Raw genomic sequence first — 17,164 nt, 5'->3', positions numbered from 1 at the left:
ACGTTGCACCCCTGCCCTAGTAATTCACCCTAAGCAAGGGCGGAGCCAATCCAGAGCTCAGGGGGCTCCAGTCCTCTCTCCGCCACCTCCACCCTTAAGTAGTATGGTTTTGGTAGTGGACAGTCTCCCTAATTTTAATTCATATGAGTGTATATATAGTGTTATTACAATATATCAAGATAGTTGAGTTGGTTAGATATAATTTTTAATACAATAAATCAAGAGTTTAAACCCCATAAAATTCTTTTTTTTTTCAACCTTACTATTCTTAATTATTTTGATATCCTCTTTATCTTCTTAACCCTTTTGAATTAATTTTTTTCCTAAATCAATTTTTCACTTTTAAAACTCAAAAAACTTAATTTTTAAATTAAATTTTACTTTATAAACATCATAAGAAATTCATCCAAAATGGCGCAGAAAAAAAAATGCGTAGCCCTAACAGAATGGATTTCGAAAAAAGTTCACTGACACTAGTTGCAAGTTTAAAATTAGCCCACCCGAATATAAAATCCTGACTACACCACTACTCTATAGTAGAGAAAGTATTATGCATGACTACATGGGAATAGAGTTTGGGGTTTACAATTGCACCTCCATATACGGGATTGTGGCTCAACAACATTTTGTATATGGGTTAACCCTTATAGCTACTTTTTAATACTTTATGCGTTAGAAAGTTTTAACATTTCATCGGTTTTTTTAGTTTTTAGTTTGCGAACAAAATGCAACAACTAAAAATGTTATAACTTGTTAATTTGTAGTATTTAATGTATAAATAAACTTTGTTACGTCATGAGAAACAATTCCCACGCATTTTTACGTTCCTTTTTACCTAACAATATATTTTTTTTTTCTAGGGCTATGAGCGTCTCCCAGAGTTGAATTATTTGGGGGAAAACTATTGGAATTTGAATTTGACTCCATTCGATTGTCTGGCATCCGATCTAAAGACTGTTAAAATTGTTACCTTTCCAGAGTGGGAGGACCAAAAGAAGCTCCTGCAAAACTTTATTCAATTTCTACTGAAGAATGCAAGAGCATTGGAAAAAGTGGTCATTATGTTGGAAGATCCTCAAACAAGTTTCCCCTTTGATGTTTATGAAGAATGGTGTTCTCAAAAGCCTATTGTTGAGTTCGTAAACTTCAAGTATATAGGACATATCTGGATTTAGAATTTTACTGCTTTTGTGAAAATTTGTGTGTCTAAGTATATAACATTTTGGAAAATATAATGAAATAATTTTAGTACGGGTCTGATTCTAACTTGCTATATTTCAAATATAATAATTTTGTTTCAGCTATATGGAGTTTGTTTACATTTGGGTTTAATACATAATTTGTCTGTCCAAAAAGCTTGATTGGTCTGTGTAGCACATGCCTTAGAATGTTATTATGTAATTCATAAAATAGATTAAACCATATTAAAAAGGAAGCTCTTACTTGTTCAACCGTAAAACTTGTATTCTCTAATATTAGAATCACATACTATGACCTTGGTTGTTTTAATGGTAAGACGCGTGCAACAAATTTTTCGCATTTAATTTATTTTTTTAGAACCAAGTGATTAATTGATTACATTTTACATAAGTTCACGAAGTTAACGGAATTATGGAAGTTCACGGGTAATGGGAACACTTTGAAAATTTAGGGGGTCAATCAATCTTTTTAAACGAGTTCAAGGACCTTACATGTTTCACTAAAATCATGATACAGTATGTGGCGAATGTTGGGGTTTAGTGTCCTATAGAAAATTGTTCTAGGATACAAACTTAATGTAAATGAAGTGTTCTTTATATCATTTGTTTTAATGAGATATATGTTTTATAACTATATAAAGGCAATCCCTTTTAAGCACTAAATAAAGTCTAATAAAAGGAAATCAGTAAGTTTGTTTAAAGTGATCATGAAGTGTTCATACAAGTATGAAGTGAGACTAAACTTTATGATAAACTAATAAACTTAAAACCACCCCAAGTGAAGTGATATGCCCAGGATTGACATATCACTGTTGAGACTTGCATGTAACAATGTCTTCTGTCCGACAGAAAGCTGATCTCACAAGCTTCATATATATAGATATCTGGACAGTTACGTGGATCCAATGAAAGGGAGTTCATTAGGATTGAGGATCCAATTTGAGATAACAGGATGGGAATATTCATCCTTGTCACCTGTTCATCTCATTGGTATTAATAGGTATAACTAATCCTCAGACTCAAAGGAATGTTAATTGGTCATTCTGAATTATTGAATGTGAGACTTTGATCCTGTTGTAACACAATCCTTAACAGAGATGACTCTGGGGTGTGAACATCAAAGGTTGGGTGTCACAGGAGGTAATTTCAGGATAGTTATACATTGGATTGAGCATTTATCACTCCCGATAAATGGGAGATACATCCAAGGATCGCTTGTGGAAGACTCGACTCTAAATCCTTGCAAGGTGATAACTTAAGACTTGAAATACAGATTTACTTAACCTATCTATTTGAGTTGACTCGGCCTGTACAAGTAAAACGAACGTCTCGCTATATGTGACTTGACATCATCCATAGTCATAAGATTCAGTTCAAGGATGTAGTTGATAAAGGATCGAATTATACTGTAACTAATACGGAAAGGTTAACGACAGAATCAACATGTCTTCTTATGGCTTTGGGGGAATGATTACGGACTTGCTAATCACATACTCTATACATCATTCCGTTATGCAAAGATTAAATATAATTCTTTGAAAATTAATTTAACAGTTGCATACGGCCAGAAGTAATAGGAACCTAATGGGTCACACATAAGACTTAGAACTTAAAAGAGAGATAGATGTTAATTAATTGATGGAAGCCCAATTGAGCCCAATGAGGCCCATGGACCATAGGGGGGTCGAAATTCATGTATAGTACATGAATGATTAATTTAATTTTAATCAATCCTAATTAGATTAGGATTATGAATTAAATTAATTAAAAGATAAATAAGTTAGGAGTTTTAATTAGATTATAATACTCCTATTGTTATCCAATAAGGTTATTATTATTATCCTTAATATATTAAGATATATAATGAGATAATAATTAGGAATTCTATTCTGAATTGAATTCCTATTCAGTAACCTAATTTTATCTAACTAGGGATTAGATACAAGAGATTATAAATACCCCCCTATATAGGAATTTCGGCCAACACACAAAAAGGCTAACCCTAAGTGATTTTCGAAATCCATCCCTAAGAGCAAGAGAGAGAATTTCGACCCCCAGTTTGAGGACGAGATTTTCCACGGCTTCCTTCCGATCAATTGATTTCATCTATTTCTTTTATCCTTGATCTTGTGTTGATTAATTAGAGGCAATCTACTTTGGTTGCTATTCAACGGTTGATTCTAACTTAATCTTCCTGTGTTTTATTTTGTGCTTGGGAACTCGGAGAAGAGTTGTGGGCACTTCATTAACAACGGTAGATTTATCATCAAAAGGAAATTCTTCTTATCCCTCTTTATATGAAATAACGATTAACGAATCCTAGGGTTAATGGAAATAGGTTAAAAATTTTATATTTTCGCTGCTATACCTTAACCTATTTTCCCAACAGCTGGGCGTATCCCACACACTCGAAGACGTTCCGCTTCAGAGACTGCTTTACGCGGGGCGTGTCTTCCTATACGCCACGCGTAAAGCGCATCAATAAGGCGTTCCAAGTTCAGGAGCACAAACACGCAGGGCGTCCTTCTCTTACGCAGCGCGTACTTTCTTACGCGGGATGTAACACCAGAGGCGCCACGCGTAGATACCATCAACGAAACGCACAAGCTTCAAGACGTCCAATACGCAGGGCGTAACCAAGGATACGCGGGGCGTATCGTCTCTTCCGGCAACAGTTGGAAGCAGTCAATGGAAGTTTCATAATCTTATATTCATAATCTGGTAACCAGTTTCCAATCTTGGAAAGCTCTCTTTGGTCATATGAAGTTTCATTCAACTGAAAAAGAGAAATCATTGCTCATGGAAGAACAAGAACAAGAACATGAAGAAGAAGAAGAAGAGCAGGATTCATGGACTAGTATTATGGATAGCCAACAATCTGATAATGAAACTGCTGCTCCCAATCAGAAGAAGAAGAGATCACAGAGGCGGACAAGGAAATTGAGCAATTCTCTGATGATGCTTTCTAGAGATGTTTGTGGGAATTCTGTTGCTGAATCTTCTGATAAAACAGAACAATCCGTTTCTGAGTTTTCAAAAAAGAAGAATTCAGGATTTGAATTGGGGAAAAGAAAGTTAATTGATAACAACCTGATGGTGGAGGGCACTACTTCTACTTTTGTAGATGCTATAGCAATTGAAGGAGGTCAAGATGATGAAATAGTTGAATGTGATGAGTTTACTGAATAAGGATATAATAATCAAGCTGATGAAAGCAACCAACAACTTTCAGGTAACAAGGGTCAAGAATCTGAGTACCAAGAAGCCATTGTTGAGGCGTCAGGGGTTGTTTTTGTTCCTGAAGGAAGTATGACCATGAAGACGACTCAGAATCAGACTTATGAGGCCAATGATCACAGTAATTCAATCCCAACATCAGGTACGTACGTGAGCTTCGGTGAAGCTAAGATTGAGGACTTGAGCTCGCAACTACAAACTCAGGGGGCAGAGCAGTTTAAGGCTCCCCATCTCAGCCCTGAGACTTCAGCTGCTATGGATCAACAAGATGAATTGTTGATTACTCAAGTTGGAGTTACCCGGTCCAAGAAGAAGATTAAGAATAAGAATAAGAAGAAGAAGAAGAATAACTATCGATCCAATTGGTGATGACTTTGAAGGAGATGCCATCATGGAGCAATATCTAAATAGGTTTTCTGATATGGATTATATATGTCTTGGCTGTGTTATTTGAATATGCTGTTCTGTTCTTTTCTACATATTTGTTTTGATAGGTTACTATATGCTGTTCCATTGAATTTAATTTCTTCATTGCAAACTCCTAATTTCTGTTTAGTCCTGATAGCTGGACGTGAATGTGCTATATATTTCCACCTCATTGTGTGTGCTGTGCTTGTTTAATCTTTCCTCTTGAAGCAAATTGACTTCCATTTAAAATAGACATTAGCATTATATTTACCCCCATTAACTCCATAAAAATGGTATTTCTCACCCCCGCAACTTGTCCATTTACCCCTCAACTCATAGAATGTCTTATTTACCCACTTAACTCCATAAAAGTATTATTTCTCACCCCCTCCATTTCCATTCTAGAAGGTTAGAATTGACTAGCGTAAGACACGTGCTTGAAGTCTGACTTCTTAAATACCACGTGTCAAATTCGGTCAAATTTTTTTACAACTCAGCAGTTACATAACCATATGAACTTGTTTAAAGTGTACATAATTCAATTTATAAAAAAATTCCCATAACTTTGCCACATCGAATTTATAAGGTCAATATAAATAATCTTAAGCAAACTAAAAACGTAAATAGTACGTTTTCAAATCATATTGAGGCAATCGATTTTTTTTCCTTTTTTACGTAACAAAGACTAAGGTTATAGGATGAGGTGATAAATCCTGAATGTGTCAAATTGAATAATCATATATACTCAATCAAGAAAAATCTAAAAAACCAGGCCGGTAAATTATTATTTTGGACTTGTAAAGCTTAATTTATCTTCAATTAAGATCACTTCTTTGAAAGAATTATTTGAATTCGTACAATAAAATTCTTGATAATTAATAGAATTATCTGAAACAAAATTATGACATTTGCAATATAATAAGTTAGGATTAGACACATACAACAACTATTTCATCATATTTTCCAAAATGTCAAGTTACTTCCTCCATAAATTTGAGCTTCTTTGCCTTTCCTAAATCAAGAAATACAAATTCATACCATCAAGCAGCAGAGCTCTAAATCCTGACAAATTTCAAATTCATTAATAGCCTTCCATATTTATTTCAAGCTTGGCAACTCAAAAATAACGTTTTGAGAACATCTTGGCATATTCAAACAATTCTGGAAAAAATTCCAACGGAAATCGTGTTCAATGATCTTAAATTAAATCCCCAAATTAACCCGTAAATTATAAAATCGGACCAATTTAGAGGTCCATTTACAAATTTAGAGCCCTTTTCCTAATCTTATAATTTAGAAATAAATATCAGTCATTAATAGTTATAATCATATGCCTCTAATTAACCTTAATATTAACTCAGGTATATAATTATTCTAACCCTAAATAATAATTCATATCAGTCATTCAAATTAATAATAAGTTGATTTTTTTTGGACGAAGGATATGGTGAGAGAGCAGAAAACCTAAATTCTAAAAAGAAGTCATCGTTCGTTCTCTTTCACACTGTCATTCTCCGATCTCGCACCCCTGCATTTCTTCCCCATCTCCATTCGGTCGTCGTGGTCATTGCTTGTGCCGCCTACGTCTGTCATGCTCTTCGATTGCACCGCCTCAACGCCTCCTTCCTCTTACCCCGTTTTATGGGACTGGTTTTGAGCAGGTCTGGCGATTGGCAAGGAGTGTCCGAGTCCGACTCTCTATTTTCGCACGATAGGAGACATCAAAGGTCACCTCAACTTTTGATTTTCGAATAATTTTCACTGATTCTTAAACTAAATATGATAAATTGAATAAGAAAATGAATTTGATGATTGAGTCTAGAAGAAATCGTAATGAAACAGTTTGTATTGATTGCATTAATCAGATCTAACCTTAGCGGTGACCTACCATCCTCCTTCTTTGGGGGCTTTGATCTGTTGACATGGCGGGTCCTCTCCCTCATGACGACTATGTTGGCATAGATGTGTTGTTTAATCCCAATCTCTGCCTTTCGGGTTTGTCCATGACATCGATTGTTCAGGCTACGACTGCAAATGCTACGGCAGCCAAACCGACTTTTGCTTTGATTATAAAAAAACTTTACCGGCGACTCCTTGTTCCACAGCTCAGGTAACGAATGTTGGTGGCATTAAGTCAATTCGGATCTCTCAAGGGGCTTATGATCCTCGGGTTGAATGCAATTAGATAAAAATGGGGGTTATTGAATGTCAACGGATAAAAATAAGGTGTTATTAAAGTAGTTAAAGAAGAATATGGGGTATTGAATAAAATTGGACAAGAATAGGGAGTTCTTTAGAACTTTTAAAAATTTAGATGGATAGTTGTAATTTTAGGCCAAATATACGGGAATTGATGTATTAAGCTTTAATCCAAACAAAAATAAATAAAGCCAAGGAAAAGATGCATTGTTATTAGGAACTTTTGAAAGTAGGTTACATCTTCTATCTTCTGGGAATAGGTTCAAACTTCTATCGCGCCACGTTGCACAGTTATTGATATCAGGAACTTTTGAAAGTTTATGGGGCATTTGAAATTTTTTGATCGTTGAATGCAATCAAGCAGAATTTAGGAGGGGGGGTTTGAATGGTACAAGATAAAAATAGAGTGTTATTGAACCAATTAGAGAAGAATATAGGGTTATTGAATATAATTGGATAAGAATAGAGAGTTATATGGAACTGTTAAAAATTTAGGGGGGACAATTGAAATTTTAGGATAAGTAGATGAGGAAAGATATGTATTGAGCTTAAATGAAAATAAGAATAAATAAGTCAAAAGTCTACACTTAAAGAGCGCCATAATAAGCCACTGGCCCGGGGACTCGCCAAAAGTGTGAGAAATACAATCAAAGAGCGCAAGTCTACGATTGGCCCAAACACTACCATAAACAAATACGACTGATGAATAGAAGAAAAATCAACCATAGGTTCCACGATACAGAGAAAGTCCGATTTATGCCTAGCACACAAAGAAAATAGGTATCTCTGGGTATCCAAATTATGAATACCACTGCAGTTCTAGTAAAGAACATTCATTCAAAACGGGCCGAGGGCTTACTGACCCACTTAGAGAGAGATTGGAAATTGTCAGAAGAATTTGGTAACGAAGAGAGTTTTTTATTCCAAACAACCGTCTCCCAAACACCTTCATCCAAAACACCATCCTCCAACTCAGTTTGATCAACGCAGGATAAAGGAAGATTAACATCTTGCATTGTTTTTCTTGATGATTTCATAATGATATTATCATTGCCAGGCGAATCCGAACTAATAGATGAATCAAACAAAGGTTCGACTCTCTTTCCTTGAGGGCTACCCAATGAAAGACTTACAGAATCCAAATTTTGAACAGATCGGGTGACCAATGGCGCAGTAGCATCAAGGATTTTGCTAGTAACCTCCTGAACTAGAATAATATCCCTCTAAAAGTTCATCCGCTGCTGAACCACACGTGGTTGAGAAACGGTCAGCTGAGCAACAGTCGGTCGAGATATAGTCGGCTTCCTATTCTTTCTACAGTCATACACCATATGTCCAATAGAAGAGCACACTTTATAGAAACTAGGAAGTTTCTCATATACAATATCAATCCAGAATTTTTTGCCTTCACGTTCAATCCCAAGTTGAGTAGGAAGATCCCCTGTCAGGCCAATATCAAGCAACATACGTGCAAAATGACCAAAGTCCCCTTCAAGTGTCGCTTTATCAAACCGCAACAGTCCCCTAATGTATTTGGCAATATCAGAAAGTATTTGAGCATCCTAGTATTCCCAGGACAAGGAATATAGTCGAACCCAAACTTGAGCATTCGTCGTCTTTTTAGCAAAAGGATCAAAATCAGGGACCCATGGTTTTAAATGGAAGGAACCCATTAACAATAACTTTACTCAAAGCTAAATGCCTTGGCTTTTGTGAGTGGAAAATGACATGAAAATAACCCTGACCGATCAAAATTAGCCTCCATGGCTCCTCCATACCCCAAATTGCATTCAGAGCCTGCTTCAATTCAATCACCTTCCATGGGGCATCCCCTTTTAAAAGGATCAGATGCCCAATTAGCGAGTTACAACATATTACAACCCGAGGATCATAAGCCCCTTGAGAGATCCGAATTGACTTAATGCCACCAACATTCGTTACCTGAGCTGTGGAACAAGGAGTCGCTGGTAAAGTTTTTTTATAATCAAAGCAAAAGTCGGTTTGGCTGCCGTAGCATTTGCAGTCGTAGCCTGAACAATCGATGTCATGGACAAACCCGAAAGGCAGAGGTTGGGATTAAACAACACATCTATGCCAACATAGTCGTCATGAGGGAGAGGACCCACCATGTCAACAGATCAAAGCCCCAAAAGAAGGAGGATGGTAGGTCACCGCTAAGGTTAGATCTGATTAATGCAATCAATACAAACTGTTTCATTACGATTTCTTCTAGACTCAATCATCAAATTCATTTTCTTATTCAATTTATCATATTTAGTTTAAGAATCAGTGAAAATTATTCGAAAATCAAAAGTTGAGGAGACCTTTGATGTCTCCTATCGTGCGAAAATAGAGAGTCGGACTCGGACACTCCTTGCCAATCGCCAGACCTGCTCAAAACCAGTCCCGTAAAACGGGGTAAGAGGAAGGAGGCGTTAAGACGGTGCAATCGAAGAGCATGACAGACGTAGGCGGCACAAGCAATGACCACAACGACCGAATGGAGATGGGGAAGAAATGCAGGGGTGCGAGATCGGAGAATGACAGTGTGAAAGAGAACGAACGATGACTTCTTTTTAGAATTTAGGTTTTCTGCTCTCTCACCACATCCTTCGTCCAAAAAAAATCAACTTATTATTAATTTGAATGACTGATATGAATTATTATTTAGGGTTAGAATAATTATATACCTGAGTTAATATTAAGGTTAATTAGAGGCATATGATTATAACTATTAATGACTGATATTTATTTCTAAATTATAAGATTAGGAAAAGGGCTTGATATTGGGCTTCTACCACTTTAGCCCATCCTTCCTAATTAGTTCATTCAAAGTAAACTTATTATTAACTTGAAATAAAAATATCGTTTTTAGGATTTTAGGTCTAGGTCTATTTTAATTTGAAATTATGTATATAACATACACGTAACTATATTTATCAAATTAAATTCCAGTTCAACCTTACATATATGATATATATGAGTTGAAACATGGATTTTAATAAGGAGTATGTCAAATAAAATGTCAATTTTAACAGGGGGTATTTTAAATATTTTATAAATAATAAATCAATTTGGTACTATACGTGTATGTAAAGTAAATTAAATTGAGAATATTCTTAACATATATGAAAAATATTACCCTGAACAAAAGTGAAGGCTAAATTAAGAAGAAAAATTTAATTGCATATTTTTACAAATTATTTGATTATGGAAAGTTTATCTAATTAAGGTAGAAAATTTACCAAATATTACTTTAAATGAAAATTTAATCATTAATTATATGGAAATAAGATTTGATCACACCTACTTCTAATAGAACATGTAAACTTTTATTTATTAGGAATTATCCTAAATTACTCTTTTGAAACATTCTCTTTCAAAGGTTAAAACTAATGCTTTTAAAATTTCTCAATTAGATTACAAAACAAGCACTTACTAAGTGCATTTCCACTTCTTATAAATCAAAAACCCTCGTATTACTTATATTTCTATTCAAAGAAATCATAAGTTTGAGCAGAAGAACTTGGTATCCATGGCTTCAACTCAACAAACAGGAATGAGCCGAGTAACCAATTTCTTCATGAGAAGATGTGTCACTGACAATCCTTTTACTAAAAAACAATCTTGGATTGTTTCAAATCAAACATTTGGGATGTATCCTTTTTCTAAAAGGATCTTTTTACTATATTCAGGTTTTTTTTTCTTTCTTTCTTCCTTTCTCTCTAAATTTTATGGTTTTTCTTTTATATTATATGATATTTGTATATATATTTATGCACAAGAGTTTATACTATGTGTTATCATGTTAATGTTCAAGCAATAATACAAGAGTTTATAATATGTGTTATCATGGACCTTACAAAATGGCTCTTATGTTGAATATGAAAGACTTAATTGAAGAAAAATTATTTTTAGCTCAAACTTTTACAAATATTTTGCAACTGAATCACTCTTTTCCTCTTTCAATTTGCTGCACACTCTACACACTCACTCTCAATTTTATTTACTAATAAGAAATATCATTAGGGTTTGTTGTATAATGATGGGTTAATGTTGAAGCAATATATAATACAAGAGTTTATTATTTTCCATACTTTCTTACTCATTGTTCTCTTGACTTTGTGTTAGGTGATTGCGATTCATTGTTGGAGACTGCAGCTGCAGCTACGATAGATGATTGTTATTCATTTTCTGAGACTGCATCTATGATAGATGACTTTGTGGTAGATGATTGTGGTAGTTCCATTATTAGTCCGATGGCTTCTAGTAGCTCTTCGCCAAGTGCTGGTTTGGCACCCCTTGATGATGATCATTTAATGCTTCCTTATGATCCAAAGGCGTCACAGGTTGTTATTGTTCCTGAATCTGAGGCTGATCTGCCAGATGTTGTACAAGAGTGGGAAGTTGCAATCCTTAATATTCAAACTGAGGCAGAGTATGTAGCACCTGTGTTCATCACAGAGAATTTAGCTCAGATGTTCAGGCAATGGTTATCTTATATTCATAATCTGGTAACCAGTTTCCAATCTTGGAAAGCTCTCTTTGGTCATATGAAGTTTCATTCAACTGAAAAAGAGAAATCATTGCTCATGGAAGAACAAGAACAAGAAGAAGTTGAGCAAGAACAAGAACAAGAAGAAGTTGCTATTTCTCTGATGATGCTTTCTAGAGATGTTTGTGGGAATTCTGTTGCTGAATCTTCTGATAAAACAGAACAATCTGTTTTTGAGTTTTCAAAAAAGAAGAATTCAGGATTTGAATTGGGGAAAAGAAAGTTAATTGATAACAACCTGATGGTGGAGGGCACTACTTTTGTAGATGCTATAGCAATTGAAGGAGGTCAAGATGATGAAATAGTTGAATGTCATGAGTTTACTGAACAAGGATATAATAATGAAGTTGATGAAAGCAACCAACAAGTTTCAGGTAACAAGGGTCAAGAATCTAAGTACCAAGAAGCCATTGTTGAGGCGTCAGGGGTTGTTTTTGTTCCTGAAGAAAGTATGACCATGAAGACGACTCCGAATCAGACTTATGAGGCCAATGATCACAGTAATTCAATCCCAACATCAGGTACGTACGTGAGCTTCAGTGAAGCTAAGATTGAGGACTTGAGCTTGCAACTACAAACTCAGGGGCAGAGCAGTTTAAGGCCCCCCATCTCAGCCCTGAGACTTCAACTGCTATGGATCAACAAGATGAATTGGTGATTACTCAAGTTGGAGTTACGCGGTCCAAGAAGAAGATTAAGAATAAGAATAAGAAGAAGAAGAATAACTACCGATCCAATTGGTGATGACTTTGAAGGAGATGCCATCATGGAGCTTAGCAATTGATAGTATCTGCAATATCTAAATTGTCTCGTGACTTATAGATAATTTTCTTTTTGTATCAATTCTTATAGATAGTTTTCTTTTTATCTGAAATTAATTTTAGGAACTATTTTGGGGATATTGAGTGATGAACTAATCTAATATGCTGTAAGGTTCTGTCAGTCCTTAAAATATTTATATGTTGAAGTATTTTGATGATGCATTTGATACAGTGACACATTTCAAAGAAAGAGATGAGTTTTCTGATATGGATTATATATGTCTTGGCTGTTAGACTTAGAGTTAGTTAAAGACACAAGTGGTTCTTGGCTGTTTGTGCTTGTTTATTTGAGTTGGGCTTCTTGGGGGTTTAGAACTATTGATTATAGGTCTGTGTTATTTGAATATGATGTTCTTTTCTACATACTTGTTTTGATAAGGTAACTATGGTATAGCCTTGTTTGAAGAACACTCGGCATCAATTAAGAAGTAGGCTAGGATAGAGACAACTTGTAGTGAGAATGTCTAATTTTGAGGGAGTAAATACGAAATGGTGGATGGATGTTTTGAAGCAGCATGTTAGGAGGCCTAGCTATTTTTTTGATGTGGCCTGTCCATCAGTTATTAGGCCTGGCTAGCTGCAAGTAGCTCTGTTTATTATTTGGTCCAATTAGACTTTGGATTGGACTGGACATGTGAAGAGTAATTTATTTATTTTAAAAAAGTTAGTAGAAAACTAAACTTGTCATTTTTTACAATTATGGATTCAAATAGAAAACTAAGTTCCTACAACACCACTCCCAACAAACCCATATACCATCCTGGGAAAAAAAATCTGGTGTGTTCAAGAACCACATCCAACTCATGATGACAAAAAACAAAAAATAAGCCTAGATCTAACGGTGAATGAGCAAATTCTACATGTTCATTAAGGTGCATGTGATCAAGACTGAACAAACAATTCTACATATACTTTGATATCCGAGCCTCCTAATTAGAACATAACAACTTCACCGTAGCATGTTGAGAACACCTTGGAAAGTCCAGCAATTTTTTAGAAACTTGAATCACAAAATCTTTTCCACCATCTTTTAATATCACAACCAACTTTTCTAGTACTCTTGCACTCAGAAACTCAATGAAATTGAGAATATACTTACATTTATCATCACTTTCGCATAGACCATTAATCTCAATGATCTTTAGATGTGAAGCCAGACAATCAAAAACTTCTCTGTTTGAATTCCAATAATTCTCACCAGAATCATTCAGGTCTGGAAGATTTGTTGTCCTTTGAGACTGAAGAAAAAATTATTGTGCGTTATTCATTAAATTCCAAAACTAGGTAGTTGTAGCATTGCATTTTCATTTTCATTTTCATTGAATCAATCCGTTCAAAAAATACATAAAACTTGATAATTGATTTTGTAAATTAAGTAGATAATTCTCAAAAATTTCCAATAATATAAGCAAACCCACCATAGAACTTAAATAAAAACTAAATGTACACAAAATATTATACCTTAACCCTTATTTGGAAGGGGGTTAATGGAAGTAAATGGAAGTAATGGAACGTTAAATATTAAGTTAACTTTGTTTGGGAGTTATTTTTTGAGAATAAATGAAGGTTAATGTGGTTAAACGTTTACTTCCTCTAACCTCCAAATTGGGGGTTAACGGAAGTAACGTAAACTTTTTTATAACTTTTTATCTCTGCAGAGTAAATTTAACCTTCCTTCCCCTCCGTATTTAAACTCCCAAAAGAAGTTAAAAATTTAACCTCATTTAACCTCATTCTATAAACTCCCAAACAAGATTAATTTTTAAATTTCATTTTCATCACTTCCCTTCTCTTTCCATTACCCCATTTAACTCTGACTTCCATTAACCTTCAAACTCCCAAACAATCGCTTAGACTCCTCTAACTTTTACACAAATGTTTAATAAACCCTTAAAAAATCTAAATGACATTTTCACCTCCTCAACTTACACAGTTGAAAGTGATAGATATATATTAAACATTACATGTATGATTTAGAATATTTTTACCTTGTAAAATGGCAACTTTATAACTAATTTCTCAAGCACATGGTAAATGTGAAGTGCACATTCGATTCCACCAGAATGTTCTTCAAAATTAGGACGGTCTAAAGTTAAGAATTTGTTGTTCAACAACGGAGGAGATAGGTGACCTTCCAAATTAAGAGCTGAGAGTATCTGCAAACATATCATTTGAGAATGAGAATTCAAAACTAAAATTAAACGTTGTCAAATTATAAGATTAAGCTTATACCTTACCTTGATAAACTGGCTACCAAATTTCAACTCTTTGACACGCTGAAAGTGTGATATAATCTCAATATCAACACCCATAAATACTTCATCACACTCAAAATCAACATTAGCACATATTAAAGATGGACAATTCATTAAATTAGGGTGGTTCCAAGTAAAAAAAATACCAAAAAGGTTGAATTCCTCAAGATTTGTACAAGAAATTTGAAGACGAACAGACCAAAAATCTTTCAAGACCAATTTTTTCAACGAATTGGAAACAATAACATATTCATCACTTATCGAAGTATTGGAGACTAATTCCAAGGATTCAAGTGATGGACTCCCTCTTAGAATATTTTCAATGGCTTTAGATGGAAAATGACAATGTTCTATATTCAATGCCTTGAGATTTCCCCAACTTATACTCCCATTAGGCATGGAAACAAAATTACAATCATACGTATGTAGTTTAACCAAGGAAGCATGCTTGAAAAGAAATTCTGGCAACCTGTACTGCTGTAGATAATTAAAACGGAAATCCAATATTAGCTCTTCCACATCTTTTCTGATTGCAAAACTGATTTTTATATTCCAGATAAAATCTTGTACATGGTGATTATCACCTGTTTGCATGTGGAATTTCTTGATCTTGGAGCAGTCACAGAGAAGTAGTGTATAATCGACGAATCTAGAGAATTTTTTGATAGGCATACCAGCGGAATGGAAGATGAGGACGGGAACCCGAGTCCATTGATTATGCCATCTCTTGGATAAAAGGGTAGTATGAATTGCATCTTTGGTTGATGGCAAGAAGGAGAGGATATGTTGAACTAGAGAGTCCGGCAAATAACTAATGCGATCTTCCTCTTTGGACTGCAACGTCACTCTCTTGTTTTTCTTACTCATAGTTCAGCGACTTCTGTTGGAGTTCTGTCTAAAGTTCAATATAATCAATATGAAGTATGCGTCTGTTGGAGTTCTTAGAGTTTAATAGCCATTAACTTTTGTCTCTTCGACTTCTGTGTTGTTTGACTATTATAATTATATATTTCTATTTGTATTAACTTCCAATTCGTGGAGTATTATCATTGATAAGTGCATTACAATCATTAGTTTTATATTTTTGGTTTTTTTAACTTAAAATCATAATTAGTTATATAATGTGTTGTGTGTACCTTTGCCACCTCTAATTCAAGGCACTTTTTGAAACACCTTCAATTAGAGACAGTGGCAGAACCAGGATTCCAATTGACCCGGGGCTCAATATTTAATAACAAATTTTTTAAAACGTCAATAACAATATATCCAAAAATCTAAAACCACTCAAGCAAAGAACTTCATATGCCAAAACAAAATTGAAGCTGCCTAGCTCATAATGCATATCAGCATAAGAAAAAAAACTGCAGAAACAGTGAACCATATGCAAAATTACATATTTGAAATTCATTTAACAAATTCCGACCATTATTAACTAGTAGAGTGGAACTAACATCCCCAAATCTATGAAACACTTTATTCATATTAAACCAAAGAGGCCACAATAAAACCAGTACCACAGAAAATTCAAGCTTACTGCACAATCTGAATTTTCAACCAAACCTTCTACAATCTTAATTTCACAAACTTATGGAACTTTAAAGATTAATCAAGAGTTAATAAAGTCAACTATCCAGTTACAATAAAGTGAACTATCATGTTTTACACTTAATTGGGTTGCAGAGAATTTGCAACAATCAATTCAATGAAGAAGCTCCACTCATGATCATGCCTGGATGGTCCTAAAACCACATAATCATAATGTTGAAGGATTAAATATTAATCACTAAAAGAAGGCCAAACCGAACCAGACTAAACCAAATATTAATAGAATCAACCAAAATGAAAAGGGCCAATATCTCCGGTTCTAAGAGACCAGCGACTTCATCGACAACGGTCAAGCAAGATGAAACCGATCCCCTTCCAGTTTCCGATTAGCCAATTAGGGGAATTAGAGCATTCAATTAAAATTAAAATTCCAATTCTAGTTTAGTTTTAGCAGTCTTCATTTGAAATTAGGGGAAAAAGCAGTCTTCAATTGAAATTCCAATTTCCAAAGCTAGGTTATAAACTTGAATTGAAATTACTAACCTGGCTGGAGATTATTCCGATTTCCGACCAAAAACATATGTGGTAGGAGGAGCGGCAGCAGCGGTGGAGGCTGACCGGAGAGAAACTATTTTCCTAAAGCAGGGAAGAAGCGTAGAAAACGATCAGCAAAATGATTTCCATTGAAATTTTTTTTTTTTTGATAAGGATTTCCATTGAAATTAGGGTAGCAATATAATCTGTCCTTTCTCTTCCAATTCCTTTATACTATATGACGTCGTTTTGAATTAAGTGAAACGAGTAAAGCGACGCTGTTTTGAATTAAGGAATTTTAAAAAAAACAGAAATTAAAACATATAATATCTTCTACCTGCGAAAGTAAATAGCCAAAAAAAAAAACATATAATATCCTCTTCGACATCTTCTTCAACATAATGTAAAATT

The 17,164-nt window shown here is 34.6% G+C and overlaps 1 protein-coding gene across 6 annotated transcripts; it reads right to left on the bottom strand.

Annotated features, from left to right (window-relative positions):
• Nucleotides 1-5,888: 5,888 nt before the first annotated feature.
• On the bottom strand, nt 5,889-16,940 carry LOC136226389 (putative F-box/LRR-repeat protein At5g02930). Of its 6 annotated transcripts, none has more exons than XM_066014850.1 (4): nt 14,657-16,940; nt 14,408-14,575; nt 13,519-13,657; nt 5,889-5,906 (listed from the first exon to the last, which is right to left on the bottom strand). In XM_066014850.1, coding segments are annotated over exons 1-4 (1,194 nt in total). In that variant the 5' UTR covers nt 15,542-16,940; the 3' UTR covers nt 5,889-5,904. The 6 variants fall into 6 exon arrangements, with proteins under 6 accessions (XP_065870922.1, XP_065870921.1, XP_065870918.1 ...); XM_066014849.1 differs by lacking the exon at nt 5,889-5,906 and adding an exon at nt 10,910-11,492; XM_066014846.1 differs by lacking the exon at nt 5,889-5,906 and having other exon boundaries at nt 12,261-13,657; nt 14,657-16,413; nt 16,763-16,940.
• Nucleotides 16,941-17,164: the final 224 nt, after the last annotated feature.

Source organism: Euphorbia lathyris, chromosome 4 (genome assembly GCF_963576675.1).
Source record: "Euphorbia lathyris chromosome 4, ddEupLath1.1, whole genome shotgun sequence".
NCBI lineage: Eukaryota > Viridiplantae > Streptophyta > Magnoliopsida > Malpighiales > Euphorbiaceae > Euphorbia > Euphorbia lathyris.
Note: the sequence above shows the minus strand (reverse complement) of the source record. Positions and strands in the feature narration are given on the sequence as shown.

What these genes read in the sequence shown, in the direction of transcription:
- LOC136226389 (XM_066014845.1), bottom strand. Translation starts at nt 15,541, where the DNA reads ATGAGTAAGAAAAACAAGAGAGTGACGTTGCAGTCCAAAGAGGAAGAT. An exon ending in TTGGTAGCCAGTTTATCAAG is followed by an intron (nt 14,576 to 14,656) that starts GTAAGGTATAAG and finishes ATATGTTTGCAG; the next exon opens with ATACTCTCAGCTCTTAATTT. An exon ending in TAAAGTTGCCATTTTACAAG is followed by an intron (nt 13,658 to 14,407) that starts GTAAAAATATTC and finishes TTTTTTCTTCAG; the next exon opens with TCTCAAAGGACAACAAATCT.